General features: G+C 43.4%; 1 protein-coding gene across 5 annotated transcripts in view; it reads right to left on the bottom strand.

Annotated features, from left to right (window-relative positions):
• Nucleotides 1-24,207, bottom strand: part of AGRN (agrin) — a 192,721-nt gene that overhangs the window by 162,202 nt on the left and 6,312 nt on the right. For all 5 annotated transcript variants that reach the window (XM_078379240.1, XM_078379242.1, XM_020782252.3 and 2 more), the window contains exon 2: nt 17,083-17,344. In XM_078379240.1, coding sequence (XP_078235366.1) covers nt 17,083-17,344 — 262 coding nt within the window. The remainder of the gene's footprint in view (nt 1-17,082; nt 17,345-24,207) is intronic.

Raw genomic sequence — 24,207 nt, 5'->3', positions numbered from 1 at the left:
CTTTGTTCCTTTAAAAAATGTGTTCAAAAAGCTGTGCACACACAAATACTACATGCATGGAACACTGCAGAAGCTGTGAAATAGTATGGCATCTAGCTTTTAATGTGCTTTCCAGGCAGCCTGTAAAACAGTTATATAGGCCACCAAGACAGAGTAAGAATAAGCACTAACATCATGGGGCTTAGATGTGAAATTAAAATGGAACAAGGCAAAGTGTCATTGTTTTCCACCAGGAGAAAAAGACAAGCCCACCATCTTTCCCATTAAAAAGGTGGGCTGCATTGCACTCCTCAAACCCCCATGACCACAGAAGAGACCACCCATTTCTTGAGCAAGACAAAGTGCCTGTTTCTATCCTAACTCCTTCTCCGCAAGAGCTACATAGCTGGCATTCCAACCTGGCAGGCTTTCCACCTCAGCTAATCCACCTGACCCAGCTGCATGCCAAAACAGGTTAAAAGACAGTCTTCTTTGGAAGAGGAAATCTTAGCAGGCAGTTTGGGGGAAAGGCAGAGGAGGAGACAGAGAAAACAAACTAAGTCCTAATTACTTTTTTTAAAAGGTGCCTTATAAAAACAAGCCCTCAAAAGTTTAACTGATCAGATCTGGCCAATAGATGCTTGAGCTTTTGAAATTGACGAGGGATGGGAATGTCAGTGCTGATTAGGACTCCTAACTAGGTCCTCCCAAGACATTTTGCCACCCGAGGCAAAAGACAAGACATGAGTTCGTCCACAGGGCAGCCATGCTCAAAATATTTCCCACAGTCTTCAGAGGGCAGAGAAAATCCACTTCCTGGAAATCCACTGACTTCAAAGACTAACACTGATTATGACCCCTTGGCAATGATGCTTAGGACATTCCTAACTCCCGGAATCACAGCAGAAAATGCTAAGTTTCCCAGAAAACTACAACTCCCATGAATCTATAGGAGAGAGCCATGGGAATTAACAGTGGTATCAAACAGATGTACTTACAAACAAAGGTGAAAGTAAATACTAGACACAATTGCTACATTTTCGGCCAGAATCACAAGCATTAGAACTCTGCATTTTACTTTCTTGGGGGTCAAAGTAGAAAATAGTTATTGTCCTCATATCCTGCTTGTGGGCTTCCTGAAAAAAGGCACCCAGTCACCGCACTGAACAGGATGCTGGATCCAAAAGGCTCGTGACCTCTTGACAGGCTGACCTGCAAGAGGAAAAACTGTAGATTCAGTAGCAGACAAACATTTTTAAATCTCTTTAAATGTGCTTCAGTTAAAACATTCTAGGGGTTTAGATGTTCCTGGTTTTTAATCAAGATCTGAGGTGTCCTGGGTCCCAGCATTTAAATAAATGAAATGAAATAATAAATTGATTCAGAAAGCTGAGTCATAAAACAGAACAGATAAATCTGTCAGGGAAGATGTTTTTTTAAATGAAAAGATACATACCACATTTGGGGGGGAGGGGAGAGAGAGAAAGAGAGACTCCACCCAATAAAAATAATTTGATATGCCCAGGATCCCTCTAAAGCTGCAAGGTTGGGGTTAAATTCATGGCACATGCCAGTTCTTTACACTGGTTGGGAAATCCCACAGCAACCTTCCCGCTTCACTTTCTCCTTCTAATCAAGATAACCTGATCTCTGCTTATTTCTCCCCAAGGACCTTCATTTTACAAGTGGAAAACCCCCTCCTGAACATGACAATTATTCTCTTTTCAAAAGAAAAGCAAATATGTTCATCTCCTGTTGATCTTTATTTAAAAAAAACACCCCAAAAAACCCTGCATTCCTGGATTAACTACAGCTGCCAGATTTCTTTGCCAGACTTGCTACCTTCTCTCCAAAGTTAATGCAGAAGGAAGACCTCAAAAAGACAATCTGATGCTTCATAAGAAGAATAGTTGTTAAGTGTTTTTATGGTGGAACATGGGGCATGGGGGAAGATCCACATTCTAAACCCTGCTGAGCCCTGACACTCAGTGGGTGTCCTTGGGCCAGTTGTGCTCAGCTTGGCCCACCTCACAGGCCTGTTGTGAGGATAAGGATTTGGAACATCAGCGTGAAGAGCCAATATGAAAATAGTGACAAATTAACTGCCTGTTCTCCCCTTCCCTCTCTCTATTTCTCAGCCAACCTTACTTCGAAGGGTGAATAGCCCTTCTCTTCTCCATTTCAACAGAATTGCTGGATAGCTCAGTGGCTGAAATCTCTGGATGCTGAGCCAGAGATAGGACATTTGATTCCCCACTGGCCCTCCTTGGCAGGGGCTGGACTCGATGATCCAGAGGGTCCCTTCGGCTCTGCAGTTCCATTATTGTCGTTGTTGTTGTTGTCATCATTACAGAAGCCTTCTCCATGAGCTTTGGTGGACAGGATTTCTGAGAGTTGCAGTCCAAGAACATCTGGGGACCCAGGTTGGGGAACCATAGCTCTAAACGCTGTATTGCACCTGAAGATTCGAGTCTGCACACACCTAGCCAGCTGGATTCAAAACAGACAATTCTTGGTCCTAGCCTTGCCAGTTATTCCTGGCACACCCTCGTGCATGCTCTGCAAAAGTCTGACATGTACGTGCAGATCCACAAGTCCTTGTGCCAACGCAACGGTGCCTTCACTTTACTGGCAATGCAGACAACCCTGCGGGGAATATCCTGGTGCCTCCCCTTCTTCTTTACCTGCCCCTTCCTAGGCTGAGCCCTTCTGGCAGAAATCATGCCTCCAGGAATCAAACAGCTTCTACACCAGTAACGTTCCTGCCCCAGCTATGAGTGGAATGTTATCGCCTCTGGCCTCAGGTCGGGGCATCTCTATTCTGTTCATACAGAAAAAGAAACACTTGGGGAGGGGGGAGGCGCAAAAGAGACTAGCTGCAGGAAAGAGAGAAAAAGAAATATAGGGGGTTGTGGGCTACGAGACTAAGGGTAAGGCAGTAGATGGTTTCAAAATGACAAAAAAAAAACCCAACAACAAGTCTGAAGAAACACGCCAAGAAAATGTAAATATGTTTGCTAAAGAGTCACTATCCTTCCAGTTTACAGCAAGGATGAGGGCAGGGGGAGGACTACATCTTTTCCCCCCTGTCGTCTCCAGTGGCTGGCTGAGTTTCTGTGATGTCACTAAAAGGGAAAAAGCTTTTGGTACTCCGCACATGCTAGAAATTAAAACGGATCAAACGAGGAAGTTCAAAGAACATGGTTTCCAGAAGCAAGCCACTTCCTCTTGAGCTACTTCATAAACATGTTGAAGGAAGGTCAATATCATGAGTCAAAGGAAGATGAATTTGTGGATTTCATGCAGGAATTGAATAGGTCTCAAAATCCCAAGGCGGGTTGTATGTCAGTGGAGACAAGCATGGTGTAGGGGTTGTTGTTGGTTTGTGCTATCAAGTCACATCCCATTTACGACAATCCTCATAAGGTTTTCAAAGTTTAGGAGAAGTTTGTTTAGCATTTTGCAACCTACCGAGTTTCCATGGTCTGAGCAGGGAATTGAACCTAGGTCTCTTGAGCCATACTCCAACACTCTGTCCGCCTCACCGGCTCTCACTAGCTTAGGTCTGGGTGTGCAGAAATATCTTATTCCCATTTTTACTGTGCTACACCAGATCCCCTCTTCATTTGACTTCTGTCCTTGTTTTAAACCCAGTTGCAAGATTTTTGTTATTTCATGTATTGAAAATGCATGTATTTTTATGCACTTTGTCTAATAATGCATGCATTTATTTATGCTTTTACCATTCACGTTTCCTCCATGGACTAAAATGTGTTTTTGTATCTGTTTCAACTGTATGTGTTTATAGCTGTTTGCATCAGTCAGCTTTCGTCCTGTTTTGTGTGTTGACCAGACAGACTAGAAAGTACATTTTGCACCACAAACCAGTAGTGGATTTGTGTGTGTGTGTGTGTGTGTGTGTGTGTGTGTGTGTGTGTGTGTGTGTGTGTGTGTGTCTGTCTGTCTGTCTGTCTGTCTGTCTGTCTGTCTCTCTCTCTCTCTCTCTGTGTGTGTGTGTGTGTGTGTGTGTGTGTGTGTGTGTGTGTGTGTGTGTGTGTGTGAGCACTTCATCTCTCTGAAACATTGCAAATTGTTAAGAGGTGCAAAAAGGCTACTGTCGTCAAATCCAAGGAAATCCTGGTAAGCATGGAGCACAGATCACCAGTTTGTGCTAAACATTTATGGAAGGCAGAACATGTGCAAGAGAGCTATAGAGGCAGACAAAGAGGCAGAGGAAAAAACCTTATAAACCAATGTAATTTTCCAGTTTTCTTCCCATAGTCAGGACATTAACTACTGGCTTTAACTCTTTTTTTGCTACCCACCTACGTGGGTTTTGCAAGGGAGTTAAAACAAATAATAAACCAAGGCAGATGAAGGACTAAAGTTAAATCAAATTATCTCTCTGGAACTGGAGTTACTTTCCCCACCCACCAGGGCCGCCAGCTGTTTCCTTAGCCATGTTTATGATCTTGCCAAGATAGAGTCTGCAGAGCATTATTAATCGTCTTGGATATTTCTTGGGTCATTTTCTCGAGCTTCCCGCTTTGAAGATGGAAGATGGCAAGCTCTCTGGTTAAACAATATGCTAATCATGTTTTTCTGTAATGAAATCCCATTTGGCCATTTTTTTAAAAAAAATGTAAGAAATTCAACATAGGCACAAAGACATAGCCCACGTTCCATATATCAAGAAACCCGGTTACATTTTACTGGGGGTGGGGGAAGTGAAGGGAAAGCTATTTTAAGACTGGTAATGCTCTTTGTTCCATTAAAACACCCCCAAATCAAGCATCCAGGGGGCTTTACTAAAAATTAAGTTATTAGCATTTCTCCATTAACAAGGTTTCCCTACATACACAGCAGTCAGATGGCCTTTCAGCAGAAAACGTTTTTCTTTATACCTATAAAGGCTTGGATTCTAGTTCTGAAAACAGAAAATGAAGAAGCTCGATGGCTCAGAGTGAAAAGAGCTGTTGTAAAGTATGTCTGTCTTTCAGACAAGATTCAAGCAGACAAATGGCCTGTCATTGGCTCAGCTTGCAACTTGTCAATGGGTTGCTCCGACTGAGAAGGCAGATATTGTCTCAGTAGCTTTACGGGGCTACCCGGGACCTTACTAGTTCCTTGCATTAATGACTCTCTGTAAGAGTGGATGCTATACTGATTGATCACTCCAGATCATCTGCCATAGCTCCTTCTATGCTCAACAGAATAATATTAGTACAGGACCAGAGTGACTTTGAGACCCTGCAGCACCACAACTGGGGGTGTGGGGTGGGAGTAATATTTTGGACTACAACTCCCAGAATCCCACCGCTGCCATAGTCACAGACGATGCTACCTGGGTGAATACAGAAACAATGAGCAAAAAAAAAAAAAAAAAAAGGAGAGGGGGGAGGAGATTTTTTCTAAACTCTGACTGGTATCAGGTAACTTCATGGGTTCCCAGTTAGCTCTATCTAAACCAGTGGTTCCCAACCTTGGGTCCCAGATATTCTTGGACTACAACTCCCAGAAATGTTGGCCAGGACAGCTAGTGGTGAAGGCTTCTGAGAGTTCTAGTCCAAGAACATCAAGGGAACCAAGGTTGGGAACCACTGGTTTAGACTGTGATAAAAAGGTGGGCTAGAATCCAACAGGTAAACTATACTGCATCCAACAGAATCTTGTTGGTGGAGGAGTTCTCTATGGGTCAAATTTGCTCCCTTGATTTTTACCAGTGGGTCTTTTCATGTGATACTAGTAGACACATACCCAGCTTGGTAGTGTAGACAAAACATGGATCTTCACTTCTTAGTTTACAAGGTGCATTCTATTTGTAAAAGTACACCTAAGCACACATTGCAAAGAAAAGAAATTCAACAACAAAAACACAAGCATATTAAAATCTGGAGAAAACTGGAGTATGCCTGAGCTTGCCTATTGTAACCTTATGTTCTCAGACTGAAAACAGAACCCAAGGGGACCATCCTTGCTCCCACTGACTTGTGTAACTCCATCTTTAACAGGAACTGCCCCCACAGGATTCTCATCAATTGCTTCCAAGTGGCCTCTTTACGTTTTGATTCAAATACAAGCTCACCAATAAAGAAATGTCTCCCTCTGTGGCCAACGTACAATGTGTTTGTTCACAATTTGAGGTCAGGGATTTAAGGGGGAAAAGACTTCTTCCTGTCTTCCTATGCCAGCTCTTCAAAAACGGCTATGCTGCAGTCCTGTTCATCAATTCTAAAAATAGGTGGAATAGAAAGCCCTTACTACAATTTTTCATGGCAGATTTCGCAACCCAACAGCTGAAGTCTATGGCCCCCTAGATCCTGTTGGACAGAACTCTTATCCCTCCTGATGGCCGGTCATGAGGGGCCAGAGCTTCAAAAGCAAAAAGAAATACCCCCACCTCCATGCTGGTTCTTCTCAAACATATAATCTACAGTAAATCAAAATTAGAGAGGTAGAGAGACAGCCAGTCTTCTGGATCCCCTAAGCTAGCTAACATCTTTTTCATACACACCAAAAAGAGAGAGACGCAAAAGGAGAGGTGGGCACGTGTTAGACAGGAGAGCAGTTGTGGCAGGAAAGCAGGTGCTGCTTGCTTGCTTGCAATGCTGGTAGAGTGGGCAGAGGGTGGAGGAGTAAAGAGGGTGGTGGTGATGGGTGGCAAAAGAAGGACACCCCTCCCCAAAACACGGTGGGTTTAGAGGAGACAGGCGGGCATGACCTGCACCTTTTTACTTATCACCTCAAAATTTAACTTCTCTGCCTTTCATTAGGCTTTCCCCAAAATCATGCACTCTGGATTTTTTTGATGATAACTCCCATAATCCCCAGTTGAGAATTATGAAAGCTGTGATTTAAATATCCACAAGGTGCCAAGTTCCACGGGGCTGGGTTCAGCTGAACTGCTTCCTCCTTGCTCACTCCTGGAACACCCTCCTCCCCTGAATATGTCCTAATTTCTACCAAGGCTATGTCTCCCAAAACTACAGGTAGAGACTCAGGCCACTGAAGTCCCCTCTATATTCAAGATCTGTAGAACTTCTCAGTATGCCTTTGGACTAGATGGGTGGAATAGAAATCAAATAAGCAAACAAACAAACAAATATGCTGAGGGGATGCAAAACCTCATTACCCAACTGCCAGCTCTGTTCAACAAGACTGATGGGAGTTGTAGTCTAAAAACAGCTGGAAAGCGACATAATCTTCACAACTGCCACTTGGAAGAAGACATCAAGAAGAGGTGGCAAGAATACACAGAGAAATTATACCAGAAAGATCTGGATGTTCCTGACAACCCAGATAGTGTGGTTCCTGACCTTGAGCCAGACATCCTGGTGAATGAAGTCAAGTGGACCTTAGAAAGCATGGCTAACAACAAGGCCAGTGGAGGTGATGGCATTCCAGTTGAACTGTTTAAAAGATGACACTGTTAAGGTGCTACACTCTATATGCCAGCAAGTTGGAAAACTCAGCAGTGGACAGAGGATTGGAAAAGATCAGTCTACATCCCAATCTCAAAGAAGGGCAGTGCCAAAGAATGCTCCAACTACCGTTCAATTGCACTCATTTCACACGCTAGCAAGGTGATGCTCAAAATCCTACATGGTAGGCTTCAGCAGTATGTGGACCGAGAAATCCCACAAGTACAAGCTGGATTTTGAAGGGGCAGAGGAACTAGAGACCAAATTGCTAACATGCGCTGGATTATGGAGTTCCAGAAAAACATCTACTTCTGCTTCATTGACTACGCAAAAGCCTTTGACTGTGTGGACCACAGCAAACTATGGCAAGTTCTTAAAGAAATGGGAGTGCCTGATCACCTTATCTATCTCCTGAGAAATCTATACGTGGGACAGGAAGCAACAGTTAGAACTGGATATGGACATTATTCTATAGAGAAAGCATGACTTTCCACAAGTCATTCAGGTATAAATATACAGTGTACAGATACTGGATAGCTCAGTGGCTTAGCTATCTGGCTGCACAGCCAGAGGTTGGGAGTTTAATTCCCCACCATACCTCCCTAATAGAGGCTGGACTTGATGATCTATAGGGTCCCTTCCAGCTCTACAGTTCTAAGAACACATGCGTGCACATAGACAGAGAGAGACTTTGTAGTTTTGAGCCTAAAGAGCCTGCTCAGGGAATTAGCTAAATTGGGCATAAATAATTGAAGCGTCTCGAATCGTATTTCCTTGCTAATCAAAGAGAGTGGTTCGGTGCAGCTGAAGAGGCAGATTTTTGTTTCTTGTTTTTTTTTTACAAAATTAAGAAAAAGCTATTTAATTGAATGGAAGAGGAAAGTGCGAGCCATGCAAAGACTGCTGAGACCCTAAAATAGAAAATGGACATTGGGAGACCTGTGGCTGATGAAGCCCTCGTATAAAACGTCGGTCTCCCTTCATGTCTCCATGAAGGAATGTGAGCTCATTTTTTTATTTTAAGAAGTATGCTCTTAATGATAAACAAGCCAACACTGAGCTCACACTTCAAGGCAGGGCTGAGAGAGGCAAACCTAAGCTGTCTCTGCAAAACCACCTCTCTTCTCCAAAGACATACCTGCCTAGCTCAAGACATGGGGCTTCCTGAAGCAGAGAAAAAGACGGCGCCCACTCACATCTGGAAAGGAAAAGGTTCCCCCCTGTTCCAAAATCCGGCAAGCACTCTCTATTACACATCCACTATCTATAGCCTGCTGCAGCTGCCTCGTTCTGCCTAACAACAGGACTGGCTCTCTAAGACAGACCTCAGTAGAGGGAAGAAGGATGCTTTCTGCAAGGAGATACATATCAATGGGTGAAAAAAATCATCACTCTGGCCTGGCCTTCTGTTGCCATGCAAATACCTTCGTTTTTATGTCAGGCTTTTAAGCAGTAGCTAGATGGATGGCTCAGTGGTTTAGGTCCCTGGCTGCAGAGGCTGGGAGTTCCTCACTGTGTCCCCTGGGAGAACAGCCAGCCTATGTGGCCTTGGGCAAGCTGCACAGAACAGAATGGGAAACCACTTTTGAGTATTCTCTACCTGGAAAGGGGGTCACTATAAGTCAGAAAGGGCTTGATGGTGCATGACTATTATTATTATTTCAGCAGAAAGTTTCGGGCGGGGGGCACCCAGGAATGCTATATTTATTAAACTCTGAGATTTTTAAATTTTTAAAATTGTTCTTCCTTTTGGTTTTAATAACGACACATTTTATTGCTTTCAATATGTTTTAACAGTATTTTTAAAACTGTGATTGCTGCATAGTCTGAACAGCTGTGAGCCACCTTGTATTCCCTATGGGGAGAAAGGTGGCAAATAAATGTATGTATGTATGTACGTATGTACCCTGTTTCCCCTAAAATAAGACCTAACCTGAATATAATCCCTAGTATGTTTTTTTCAGGATGCTCATAATATAAGCCCTACCCAAAAAATAAGCCCCAGTTAAGTGAAACCTCGCCCTCCACCATTGTGCAGCAATCAGAAGAAGATGACATGACTGTATTTGAATAAACGTAGATTATTGTACATAGAAAAAAAAACATCCCCTGGAAATAAGCCCTAATGTGTTTTTTGGAACAAAAATTAATATATGACTCTGTCTTATTTTCGGGGAAACAGGGTATTTATTTATTTATTTATTTATTTATTTATTTTATTTTATTTTATTTTATTTCACCAACTAAAACAGTTCAAGTAGATTTGATCCAAAAGTGCATTTTTGTTGAGGGCTGCGCTGCAGCCAGGATTTCCTCTCAAGGTGTGAAAATATCACCATAAAGCTAAGACACTTGTAAAAACTGCTGGTTTGCATTCTGTGACCTTCCCTTTGAATAAGAGGGTCACAGGAATTTCACAGCTTTCAGACTCTGCTGCTCACATTTATACACCATCAGTGCTTAGGGGAGGGGGTTTGGGAGATTCAGATAGGAAAATAACTTTTCCCAAGTCTCCTTACCTGTGATACTCACGCCTTCTTCAAAGCAGCCTACAGGGACAAGCCTAGGAAAGGCTGGCTTTTTGGAAAACATTTTCCTCTGATGGCCCCATTTCTCTTGCAACATTTCCCTGAAGAATGCCTGACAGTCAGCCTTGCAAGTGATTCATTTTAAGGGGGAAAAGGTGTGTGTGTCTGACCCCACCCCATGTTAAACATCTCTGCATCAGCCAGCTAGCCACCCACTCAACATAACTCAGGGAGAGCATTCCTAAGCAGGAATTTTGTTTTGCAAACTGCAGGAGAACAGTATTCACAAAAAATGAATGAATGGGTGGGTGGCTTCTCCTAGCTACCTGAGGCAAGGATGGAGCTTCTAAAGGTTACTTCCCCACATTGGATCTTTCAGCTGTAGTTGAAAAAGAAGAAGAAGTATATATGTATTTCCAAGCTCTGAGCAAAGACCACTCTTGCACTCCTTCGTACTCTTAATACATAAATTAAAAATGGTCGATTGAGCCCAGGAAATCACAGGATTTCAAAACGCACCAGCTGTGATGAAGTAATTACTTTCAAAGTCTTTATTGTAATAAATTCCACACACACTTTGAAAGGTAATATTTAGAAACGGATAGCCTTTTCCATCATTATGCAGGAGATGTTTCATTCTGAGTCAGAATGAACTGGGTAACTTTTCTAGCAATCTGGCCAAGGAAAGCCAATGTTATTCTTAGAGACAGATGATGGCCAGGAGGCTGCAAGATAGCATCTCAAAGCAAGATTCATCAGATCTGGAAGGTTCCTGATTTGCAGTTTATCTGCTTTGTCACTATATCACCCTTCTCCAGTCTGGTGCTTTCCAGGAGGCCTGGACTATAATTCCCATCATCCCCTTCTGCAAGCTAGGCTAGCTGTAGGATGATCACAGTGTTGCACTAAAACCAATGAAGGCTTGCCAGATTAGTGAAGGTGAGTTTACACTTCTTATTCTGAGAGATGTAGCCCAAAACACTTTGGACCAAACTTTCTAAATTGTTGTGAGGATTAATTAGAGGGAGGGAAGCCAGGCATGCCACCTTGAGTTTACTGGCAAAGAAGAAGGGATATACTGTAAATGCAATTTACAAATAAAGGAATACAAAATAACTTTTGCAAACTCTGCAGAATGTTGAGAGTAGAATCCTAGCTTAAATTATACAATCACCACAACAGTTCAAACATTTCCATCTTCATCCCAGTCTGATTTAAAAATAGCTTTTCATTAAAAAAAACTTTTTTTGATACAGAGACATCCTCAGGATGCTGGTTTTAAAAGTCACCTCCCCAAAAGAAACTTAGATTCCCAAGCAGAAAGCTAGGTTCATGCACTATTACCAGCTGCGCACAGCTGGTCTAGAGGCCAGTAAGCCAGAGGCATTTTGTAAACCAGAGGCCAACACACACACACAAGGCCCAGATGTTGCCAAGAATTCCCATCTTCAAGCGTGACCCTTTGCCTCCAGACTAGATGCCTGCTAACTTTCTACATTTCTTCCCAAAACAGTAGTAACACATGGGTCTCCAGCTAAATAGCCTTGACCAGCAGCTTCAGCAAACCAGAACGAGGGGGAAAAGAGTGTGAGTGGGTGTGGGTTTTGGGGGACAGGGGAGAATAAAGGAGAAAGAGAGGATATTTTTCAAAAATGCAAATAAATAAAAAGACATCTGGATCATTAAAAGCAGAGAAGATGGTCCCACAAGGAAGGGGGAACAGTGTGAAATTCCATCTGCAGTAGAAGGAGGAGGCACTGCAGACAGGCACAACAACCTCCTCCTACACGGGATTAAAGCAAAAACAGAAAGGTGCCTTCCATCCAGCTGTGGCTCGGCTCCCCCTCCTCCACACCAACCCCCATTTTGCAGCCATAGCTTGGGACAATATTACAGCTTTAAAGAGCAAAAAGCAAAGCGTGCTGCTTATATACCGCCCCATAGCACTTCAAGTACTCTCTGGGCGGTTTACAAGTTAATTATACAGGCTACACATTGCCGCCCCCCCCCAGGAAGCTGGGTACTCATTTTACTGACCTTGGAAGGATAGAAAGCTGAGTCAACTTTGAGCCGCTACCTGGGATTTGAACCCCAGGTCGTGAGCACAGTTTTGGCTGCAGTACTGCAGTTTAACCACTGCGCCAAGAGGCAGCAGAGGGGGTTAAGCTATCTGCCCTTCTCTTCTGAAAAGGCATCAGAATTTGAAGGTCCCCAATGAGCATTCAGTACTCATTGCCCCAGGACAATGATCCTCATAAAATTACTAAAAAGACAACCTGAGTTTTCTGGTTTTCCTTTTCCTTCCTCATCCTTTATTCCTTTTGTGTCAAGACTTTTTATATTGTAACCTTCAGGGCAGGGATTGTCTCATTGTTCTGCTCTTTTTTTAAAAAATTGATCACTCTGAGAGCCTTTCCAAGGGAGGAGAGTAGCCACAGGTAGACAAATTATCTCTTCAACCCATCTTGCTGGCAAGCCACCAGAGGCAAGGCCCAGGATCAGAGCTGGCTGGGGTTAAACGCTGGGAAAACCTGCCTGAGGACTGAGCACTAACCCTTCCAGGCCAAAGTTGGTGCTCCATGTTCAGCTATATGTCATTGACCAGAATTATCTCTACTCTGTACTGTGTTATTGTGGGTTGTTGTTTATTTGTTTTTAATGTAACAAGCACAGCTCTGGGAACAAGTGAAATACACACTCTCTCTCTCTCTCTCTCTCTCCAACTTTTTTTAAAGACAACCCACTGAATACCCCAACTCCCATGGACACTGGAGGGGGTTCTTGGAGCACTAAATTTTAAAAAAAGAACTTTTCTATTCTCTGCCTTCTGTGCCTCTTCATTTCTGCAGACCTACTGTCCCATCTGCATCAGCAATTACCAAACCACATATCCAAGGGTATAGAGAAAGTATACTAATATTTCTTTTTGAAAAATCAAGGCTTTGGGGTGATTACCTCCACAGCTCTCGTGTTTTTCATACAGAAATCCAAGCTCCATGAATTTTTCATGCAAATTCCCCCTGGCTTGAGTCCTCTTTTCAAGGAGAAAGGTGTGTTAAAATATTTTAAATCAATAAATAAAATAACATTTATAAACATTTCAGATGTAATTTATAATAATAATCTTAGAACAGCAAGGGAGCTGGAAGGGATCTTATAGATCACAGAGTCCAGCCGCTGCCAAGGAGGCACACTGGGGAATTGAATTCCCAACCTCCGGCTCTATCACGGAGCTACTGTATCCAGCAGCTCATAGCTTTTAACCAATTGTTTATTCTTGTCTTGCTCTTTGTTTTTTTTTCTTTGTTTTTAAGTAGAGCTGTAAGCTAGAAAGTAACTAATAAATTATAGAAATAAGTATCACCCAATGAAATTGAACAAGTTCCAGCTCCAGAGTCCCACCCAGCAGGAGGTCCTCATCGTTTTCGGCTACCATTTTTTACAGCTGCTGGTCAACTTTCTCAGCCTCCTGAGGTTGAAAGCCCTTTCTGTGCCAAAATTGAGGGTGAGGGGGAGAGGACAACAAAATGGCACATTTTAAGAAAACAAGGCCTCAAGCCCCTCCACATCAAAAAAAAAGAAGAAGAAAAGAAAAAGAAAAAAGCCCAAGGAAGGATTAAGAGAGAAAAAGGACTCTTTTTCCAGCGATGGTGACGCTCTGCTAAGAGGCAGGAGCATGGGAAATAACCAGACCCTGGATTCACCAAGAGACAGCCCGTTTGCCAGCAATTTCCTTGCTCAGAGCCCCCTCCAGGAGATTCTTACAAGCTCTTTTAAGGAGGCTGAAAGAGAAATTTTGCATGGGCTGGTTTACAAGAACAAAGCTTCCTCAGTATTAAGAAGGCCTGTGTGCAAGGAAGGAAGAAAGAAGGGTGGGAAGAAATAAAAAAGAACAGGCAGGAAGAAAGCGTATAAATAAACTGGAAACACTAAAGGCGTAGACACAACTAGTCCATAGTCGCATCCACAGGAGAAGCACTACAAGAAACAATGGCGATCAAAGGAAGAAAAGAGCATCCGCCATGAACCGAGGGGATCTAGATTCAGAAATGCTAGCTGGCTATGAAGCACTCTAGGCAAGTCTCTGCCAATTATGACCTCCCAGCGTGGTCTACATCCTAGGGTTGTTAAGTACATATTGAGCCCCTCTTCCTGCCATCTTTCTCCACCATGGATAAAATAACCATGGGTAAAGTAGAGGCTGGAGAGTTAAGTGAGTTAGATATCTGTCTGCAGAGCCAGAACTGGGAGTTCAATTCCCCGCTGTGCATCCTGGAACAGCCAGCCTGTGCGACCTTGGGCAAGGGCCTCATGTAACAAAATAGATATTTTCTTTTTTTGAAATCCTTAATGTCAAAAATTAGCATGTCAGGAAGAAGGCTAAACTAGGATACTCTCCCAACAACAAGAATAACAATTTAGTTGTGGAGTGAATAGTCTTTTGTGTAGGGGAACACTTTGATACATATGGCCCCCATCTGAAATCTAGCATCCTACAGTTTATTCATAGGTTGAACATCTCATTCAGATGCAATTTGCAGTAAATGTTGCCAACAGAGTGCAGCAGGCTGGTAAAGTGAGCTTATAGCTATAAATTAGGAGAAATTAGGATATTCATGATAAGGGCTAGGAAAAGAGCCTTTTGTCTACTGTTCCAAGAAATGCAATGCAATTCAAATGTTTTGGAAGAAACTGGGTTTGTTTACCCTACAGCTGAACAGACCAAGACGGAACATGATTAACATTTTTCAGGCACTGGAAGATCTGTCACACAGAAGATAGCAAAAATTTGTTCTCTGCCAGAGCCGGCCCTATCATTAGGCGGTCAATGGCCTGAACACACACACACACACACAGAGAGAGAGAGAGAGAGAGAGAGAGAGAGAAATGCACCGTAATTGTAGCTGACTCAGTTGCACTGGAATGAATGAAACTGATAGCTACTCAAAGGAGCGCCGCCACCACATGCCCCCTCCAGGTGCTTTTCCTCCTCATTTCCTAATCTCCTTCCCCAGGCAGAAACATCAGTGCAGAGTCAACTCCACCCAGACTATACATAACAGATTTGATTATTATTATTTTTTTCTTTGTAGCCATAATCAGCAGTAAGAGAGACTCAACCTAATGGCAAATCACCCGAGAACTAGTCAAACTACATAGGAAGGAGGACCTTTTCAGAGGAGTGGATGAGGGTGGAGGAACGAAGATCAGAAGATAAGAGAACATGCCTAGCTCAGTGCTTTCCTACCTTAAGTCCCAAGTTGAACCCTCACTGTGTCCTGGTAGGGCCAGGAAGGACTACAGGATTTAAACCTGGACACTGGTTACTACAGTGCAAACAGCATTAGTGCAGAAGAATCAATGGTTTAACCTGATGTATTACAGCCTCTTTTGTTTGCCAGAGCTCTTACCATAATATGTGTACTATATTGTTTGCTTATTACTTGACTCTTGGTTTGATTTGCAGCAAATATTTGACACATGCACACAAGTGTGTATATATAGGAGTTACATTTGTAAACATTTATACTGAAACTGGGACTCTGGACTACTAACCCTCTCAATTACTAGTATCTCTGTGGTGTTAAACTGTTCTAATTTCTCTAACCATGGAAGCAAAACGAGATAGAAATTTCAATAATGGAGAAGTAAGAGACCGTAAAGAACACAGACTAGCTGTCAAAGAAGGAGAGATGTTTCAAACTGGCACATGGGCAGAAAAGCCAGCAAATCTGTTCTCTGGACTGCTGGTTCAGAAGGTAAGAGACTGCCGTATGAGGTCTTTTGTACAAGCATCCTTCCCCTGACACCCATTTCCTGCTCTAAAGGAAATCGTTCCCCGTCTTCCTCTACCTTGGCTCATTTTCAACAGTTCCTAAAGCCTGTGAGGGAACGCAGAAAAAGTTACAAGAGCTCAGGATAAAACATCCAAAATGCAAAATGACAGAAAAGATCTCTGCTAGGTTTCGCCACTGAGGTCTCTAGACATTAATCCCAGTCCTTAATCCCAACTAGAATAGATCCATTGAACCCATGTGATATACCTAGCATCAATTTAGCATCCAGGAATTGAGTCAACAGATCCAAAGTCAGTGCAATTCTAGTTCAGAATAGACACCTGGTTTAGGTTTTTGTGTCCATAGCCTATATTTGAAAAGGTTCAAATTACCCGTCCTTTTAGACTAAAACCTTTCCCTTGGTTAAGATGTTTTCACTCTGCAGGCTGCAGAAAGATAGATTTTCACAAAGACGCTGCCTGGAATGTTTGTTTTCCTGGCTTGTACGAGACCCTGTCAGTCTCTTGAATTATTTGTTCACCTGCTCCATAGCCAGAAGAGACCAATGCAAGAGGCTGGCTTTGTTTGCAAAACCCACAATCAATGTAGCAGCCCCCCAGGGCAGAAGCAGCCAAAATATCAGCTTCATTTTACAAACATCATCCCCCATATTCTGAAACTACAAAACATGGGATTAATCATGGATTGTGCTAGAGGAAATAAAGCACACCATTACCTCTAACATTGTAAAAGCAGCCTGCTGGATTGGTTAATCCAAACAGTTCAGGTAAACTATGCCTAGAAAAATCAAAGCACCATCTTCCTGATCCCTCAAAGCATTTGTTATTCAAAGGTAGGCTTTCTGTGTATAAGGTTTCCTTTAGCTGACACTATCTTTACTCCACATCAATAAGAACTCAGTATACCCTCCAAAACACATGTGCACCTGTAGCTAGACATTATTTTATGTTCCTAAAGCCAGTTCCATCCCGTGCAGATGGTTTGATAGACAGATAAAAAAACAGATCCAATACCCAGGTTTTCACATGATCATAAGCCAGATATTGATTCTTTCACTTTCTGGCACAGCAGGTCCAAACCACTCCCAAAAACAGACTAAGGTTTGTTATTCATCCACTAACTGGTGTAAGGACTCTGACTTATGAATACCATGTGCCAACCGTCTAGTTTTCACAAGAGCCGGGTGAGATTTATCCAAGTGAATGTTTCTCCATAACTGCATGTACAGAGATGTAGGTATCTCATGTAAATGCCATCAACTTTTTGACCTGATGACTCATCATGCTGGCTGGGGATGGTTAGGGGACATCAGGTTGTGCAGTGAGGCAGTACACAAGAAGGCATTTCCCATCTTACCTTCCACACAGTGTTCCACCTCCTCCAGGTTGCGCAGAGTAATCCGCATGAGGCTAGAGTTCAGCATCAGCTCGTTCTTGTGAGCTGGCCACATGTAGTGTGGGGCAGGGTTCACAAAGAAAATCCGTGTGTCCCCCGTGGACACCTGGTTGTCACAGATCAAGGGGTCGCCAAAGCCTCCAATGACCACTTTGTTCCCACCGTCCAGGAGGATCTCGTGAGTCACCACCTCTTTGCCTTTTAGATACCTCCAGACCCTCACCTGGAAAAAAAGAAGATGGGCCACAAGACGTCATTCACAGATGAATCCCTGCAGTCTCATTGAAGTTCAAGACAGTGCCCGAAGGAGTGCTAAGGAGAGTTCATCTTCCTTTACCCATCAAGGGAAGCAGGCAGGCAACGGCAGTTTATATAAAACACTCACCAGGAAGTTAATTTCATTAGCTACTCTGCGAGAAGCCATAAAATGAAGTAAGTCAAAACAACTGTTCAACCAAAGAATTCCTCATTTCAGTTTACACCACTCCGAATTTGCTTTCCCCTCCAGACTCGTTTTTTGTTTTTTAAAAACGCTTTTTTTCTTCCACCCCACTCACCACAAGCCTGCTCTGGGCTTTGAATCAGAAATACAGGCCAAAGTGTACTTTCATCTATGCTCTCTACTACCTCCATCCAAAACCCCAAACATAGGCATGCAGGCTAGCTTTGAGACCTTTAAAAAAAAAAAAAAGGAAAAAAAGAATTCCATTGTGGAAGAACATGAAATTGATCAAAGCCCACCACTCATCACTGTGGCTATACAGAACCTCCACATTCAGTGGCAGTCTACCTTCCAGCACCAGCTGCAGGGAAAAAACATCATGGAAAGGCCCCCTGACCCATGTCTTGCACCAGAGGCATGTAAAGGGTCAGAAAGAGGATCCGCTTCTTGTGAAACAAAGGTGGAAGAAAACTGCAATTAAGTACTACCTTACTCTTGCAGCTGTACAGGTCCCAGTTCTCCAAAGTGATCTTTCTGAGATACACATGCAGCTGCCAAAAGAACAACTGGGTTGTCACCACAGAGCTAAAGGGCACATATGGCTTTATGCATCAGCCAGAGAATTAAGGGACACTGGGATGCTTCCCTTACTAACTGTCCCCAAGGAAGAGTGGCAGGTGAAACTAAAAACCAACTAATACCAGAGTTTGCATCTTCTTTTTTCCTCTTCCCTCCTGATCCATCTTCCTTTCACATCATGTTGTTCTAGGCTAACCTCCTCCCTGTTGTCTTCCTGCCAGCACAGAAACATTTTTCTATGATGAAAGTCTTTTAGCAACTGATTAACTTTAGTGGATGACAGTGTTACTAGTGGTGTTCAGTGTTATGTTTTTTAATGATTTTCATTTCATCGTGTTTTAATATTACAACTTGCTTGTTCTATTAAACATTATGGGTTTTTTTTCAGAGCTGTAGCCCCAAGCACAGGGCAGGCACCAGTTTCAAAAAATATGAATTAGAAAGCAAAGTGGGGGGAAGCAAGATAACCCTAGGCCCTGCCGAAGGTTAGCTTCTAAGGAATAAAAACTTCAGAAACCATTTCCTCATTAGAATGGCCCAGAGGACAGCAGCAACTTTTCTTCAAGCCAAGGAAAAACCTGGTTTTCAGAAGAAGCTTCTCAGACAGCTAATAAGATAACAGTAGATCCAAGGAAGTCCCACAGGTGGACTTTGGCCCCACCAGAGAAAAGAAAAAAGAGCAGAGAAGAAATAAATAGCAGGCTGCTCAAAACGTTTTTTTAAAAAACACCTCTTGTCTGTGCTCTGAGGCAAAGCAAAATGGTCTCTGGTTCACTTCAAATTAAGTTAAAGGGTTTTTCCCCCCAGTCATCTACTTCACGTTCTACTTTTTAAAAAAGACTGTCTTGCCATAGTAGAAAGGAGCTCTGCTAGAAGTAAAATGCCAGTGAAGTGTGTACGTGAGCAGAATCCGTTATGTCTAGGGGCCAACGACAGGGAGGGAAAACATTTTTTTTTCTCAGTACAGTCTCCCAGAATTCACTGGTCATGCTGGATAGGGGATAATGGGAGTTGTCATCCACTTGTGTTAATACTGTATTTCCAAGGCCCCTCCAGGGCTGGGATCAAGGATAGAATGTGGGTAGCAGCCAGAAGTAAGTGAGCCTGGAGTTGGGCATGAGAAGTCGTGTCCAACAAGCTCAGGACCGAGGATTAGAGAACCTTAGTTAATGGGCAAGCCCACAATTCATGGAGACCGAAGACCATGGTGCTCCATCAGACAAAAACTGCAACGGGAAGTCCCCTTTGTGCTCCTTCCTACCCAGCAGAAGCCAAAAGCTGGTGACAGCGGGCAGAGCCTATCCATGGCCACAAGACCCTCAACCAAGACGACTGGTCCCTGCAGTTCTGCGGCCGACAACACTGCCAACAACTAGGCAACATAGCAACTAAGAGACTGGGAATCTGATTACTAGGTTCAAACCTCGATGGTGCCTTAAATATGCCATGCCTTGTGGTGATAAGCTGAAAAGGGGACTAGACCAACTGATGCAGGTCTGGTCAGGAGACCGGCTCTTGATGGAACCTCCAGATTCTGTTGCATTATACCTGTGGGTGTCAGTTGATGGGAGGCAAGCACAAGAAATAACTACTGCCTTCAAGCCTGACCGTTGATGGCAGGACTTCATAGTAGCATCTAGTCGGGAATTGTTGGGATTCAGGATGTTCAGACAAACAGACCTTTGCTCCTATCCAGCTGGGATATTCATATACCATCGGCTGGAAAGTAAAGGAGAGGAAGGGGGTGAATTTCAAAGCTACTCTGTTTTCCTTTCCTCTCCTGCTGACTTGAGATTTAAAAGAAGAAGAAGAACAAGGGGGAGAAACACACTTCTCTGATCACAGGAAAGACACTGAACTCCCAGCTCTGAGAGGTGGGTTTCCCTCACCCTCGTCTTGCACTGGCTGCCAGACTTCAACATTTTTCCCACTGCAGGCCTCGCTTCCCCAGCGTGAACACCATGGCATCCTGCCAGCTGCCAGAATTACTATAAGGAAGAGCAACCGGCACAGAAAAAATCCCGCCTGCTTCTTCCCTCTGAAACCAGCACACAATTTCTACTGGTAAACATGCACGTTTCTTTGCTTATGAAAAAAAAAATCTGGGCCAACAGAAGCTACTGCTAACAGGGCACCATTCAGGCAAGAACACACAGAGAGAAACCCGTGCCCACAGACACTCCGAAGTTCAGGTGAAGCAGGACCATCTCAAGAAACGGTGTTATGGAATGCAACCTCTCCCTGACGGGAAAGGAGCCAGCTTAAAAAACAACAACAACAAAGAAACAGTGCCAAGGGAAGTATGCAAAACCCTGAGCAGCAGCTGTTTGCCAAGCTGCGCCCTGCAAGTACACTTTACCCCAGATTCAAGTTAAGGCAGAGCCCTACACATCTGCGTGCAACACACACACACCGGGTGCTGTGCCACACCTGTCTTCCTTGGAGGGCTGAAGAGGGAAAAGGAGAAAAGGAGCTGCAGCTTCATGGCATTCCTGCATGGGCGAGAGAGACTCAGCCACATAGAGACTCCTGACTCTGGGAGACGAGATGAGAGGGTGCACCTCAGGGGCTGCCTGAGACATTTTGCTGCCTGAGGCAAGACACACAAAATGGTGCCTTCTCCAGACCAAATGGCAACTGCAGCTTAAGGTCTTCTGCAACCCATAATGGCAGACCGCTAATTCTGGGCATTGGGAAGGGTGGGACACTTGTCAAAGAGCATAGTTCTGTCTAACAAGAAAGTTTTAATTAATTAATCAGTTAATTAAATGGCCAAGGAATTCAGAAGGAAGAGCATGGGGGCTGTTACTGTTGCCACTGCTGCCGCCAGCAGCCAGTAGCCTTCATGGAAGGCAGATGCTGCTGTAACTCCGTACCAAAGGGACAAGCTGTGCCCATCCCCTCCCACCTTCTTCTTCACTGCTGGATTCCCGTTGAAAGGCAGCCTTTCCCAATTATAAATGATAACTGAATCATAAACAAGACTGTTTTGTGGCCATAGGCAAATAAAACGTTAGCCCTCTTTTGATGTGTCTTAGATGCTGGGCAAGGGAACAATAGCCTGTTACAAATTCTTTAATCGCATTAATTGAGACAGAGTTGCCATCTCTCTATAGGGCACCTTAAAAGAGGCAAAGAGCCAAACATTTTCATGTGTTTATGCACAATATTGACAGAGCATCTTTCAAACAAACACTAGTTATGAGTTGTTTACCATATCACGTCCTCCAAAACACCTAGAGAGCTGTTTTGGCCTCTGGAACATCTGCACAGTGGAAGCAGAGCCATCCCAAGATATTTTGGTGCCTGAGGCAAAGATTAAAATGCTGGCCTCTCCTGTTTCGTAAGAAAAAACTCAACCCACTGGGCATTTAACTTTTCTGTTACACCAGCAGTGGGAAAGAACTGTTCACCACATCTGGGGGAAGCAAGCTAACTTGAAGGGTACAAGGCCAGCCACATATTAGTTGCGTTTACACCTCATTTCCCCTCCAGTAAGTTCAAGAGGCGTAATTTCCTATCCCTAGGCCATCCTCTCCACAACCCTGTGCAGCAGGCCAAGGAGGCATGTGGCCTAAGGAGACTCGCTGACTCTTTTTAATGTCCCTAGTCCCACATATTTGGTCTTCCTCTTCTGCTGCTGCCTTCAAACTTTCCCGGAGTTATTGTCTTTTCCAGAGAATCTTGTCTTCTCATGCATCTTGCATTCGCATGGCATGCCATATAATTGTAGAAGAGAGCTTCCCATTTCTCACTGACTTGCAAGCAGGAGATAGACGGAACAGGAAGGTCACGCATGAGCTGATGGCAGTCTGCTCGAAAGAAACTGAACTGATCAAGGGCAATTAAAGACGGCTTGCACCATGAGTCACCGGGTGCATTAGGAATTTTAAAAAGAAACTGAAGGAAGAGCCATAAAAGAATCTGTATTCTGAGAGATCACAGCTATATTATGCCCGTCCAATGATGAAAATGTATTCCAGGGAGATTTATACGACAGCAAGATCAAGGGGCCTTAGATTTTTTTAAAAATGCTTTTAGGAAAGATCTTACTTTTAAATAAGAGTTAAGAGCGTTAATGGATACAGTTGATCAATCAAGATAGGAAGGTCCCATTAAGGATATATTGGGGTTAATTATCCCCCTGCCTTTTAAGAAGACAAGGCACATGACAATCCATATTTTTTGCCTGTGAAACCTTCACCCTAAGCTATGGGACTGCTGTGGTTTCACAAAATGTTTATGAACATTCAGGACATACAGGAAGGAAGTTAGTACCCCTCCACTCATACAAAAAGCCAAAGCCAGAAAATCTGTTAAAGGAAAATGTCATTGTGTCTACTTCGTAAGAGAGGAGAGGCAAGAGATGGGGAGCATGGAGTAAAAGGTAGCTAACATTGCAGTGGCCACGTTGACTGGAGGATCATGGGGGTTGTAGTCCAAAAAAGGCACCCTGTATGAAACTTTGAGAGCTGTGACCTTTGTCAGTACATCAAATGGAACTTGAAGAATCATCAAGAGACTGATAACAATTATATCTTCCTCTGTTCTTGTGACAAGTGAGCAGATACACATAATGTCATTACTCTCAAAATTTATATACACCATTTATACACTTTTTTTAGTCTGCATTGATCATCTCCACAGACCAAGAGCCCTGTGTGACTCAAAAACTCCAGTCATAGAACATTCCATGCATGCAATCAGCTCCAAACTAAGGGAGAAGTTCATTCATTTGCATAGGTACTTTGTCCACCCACGTCCAACACTAAGAAACAGGCTGCAAACATGGATCAAGAGCCCCCCCCCAAAAAAAACAGAATAAAGAGAAAAGGAAAAGAAAGGAAAGGGAAAGGCAGGGTCCGGGAAGAGCAGAGACACTCCTTCCTTCCTTCTAAGTCACCCCATACAAGGGAGGCAAGATTTGCTAGTCTCCAAGCCAAGCAGTCTCTGCTTTGTGTCCTTCCTCTTTTCCCCTTGACTGCTAATCAGCTGGGAAGGAAATTAATATCTAGGAGCAATCTGCAGCTGTTGAGATAGCATTACCTATAATTTCTTTCATCAGCTCCCTTATCTCACTTATCTCTGGGTTTATCAAAGTCTTCAGTGTGAGAGGCTTAGAATTTAACCGGAGGCAGACCAAGCAGGTCAGGACAATACACAGCTCATGCTTTGGGGGCGGGGGGGGGGGCAATGCTTAACTACACAGAGCACTCTGTCCAGCAAAGCATTTACCAAGGCAACAATATATGTTAGAGGGATAAGCATGCTGAACATTAAAAGTATGTATCCAAAGCAGTTGGGTACCTCCTGATCATTGACAGAAGAAAAGGTAAACAATAACTTGTGATAAACATTGGCAGAGGCAATCAAGAAACATATTCAAGAAATATATTTGGAAACACACAAGTTGACTCTGTTGTCTATTGCATGAAGCAATTATAGGATTATATAGCTTAGATCAGTGGTTCCTAACCTGGGGTACCGGTGTTCTTGGACTACAACTGCCAGAAATCATGGCTGGCCCAGCTAATGATGGAAGGCTTCTGGGAGCTTTGGTCTAAGAATGTCCCGGTAGCCAAAGTTCTGAACTGCAGATTATCTATCCAATCCACTTATCACTAGCCCAGATTTAAGTGCTTCTATTTACTGTCCTCCAGATGTTCTATACTACCATCCCCATCACTTGAAGCTAGTACTGCTCGACAGGAAAAGATAGGCACTGTAATCCAAACATGTGGAAGGCATCAGGTTGAAGCCAGCTTGTCTACAGTGACTTTAGAGGATAAGGTTTTTTTCCCCCATCATGTGCCACCATCTTATGGCTTTTTAACTTACGATGCCAAAGACCAAACCTGTAGGACTCTCACAAAATATTCCTATCACATAGATTCCTCTTTAGAAATGGCTACAAAATTATAGAAATTATAGAATTTCAGCATCAAAAACTGCTGAAAATTATAATGATCTATCTCATTTCATTTTGAGCATGCACGGCTAATTTCGAAAATAGTATCCAATTTCAAACTGGGAAGCGTTTGTCTTTTCGCATTGCTGGGGTTCCA

Source organism: Pogona vitticeps, chromosome 7, assembly GCF_051106095.1.
Source record: "Pogona vitticeps strain Pit_001003342236 chromosome 7, PviZW2.1, whole genome shotgun sequence".
In the NCBI taxonomy this organism is placed as follows: Eukaryota; Metazoa; Chordata; class Lepidosauria; order Squamata; family Agamidae; genus Pogona; species Pogona vitticeps.
This window is presented reverse-complemented; position numbering and strand designations above follow the sequence as displayed.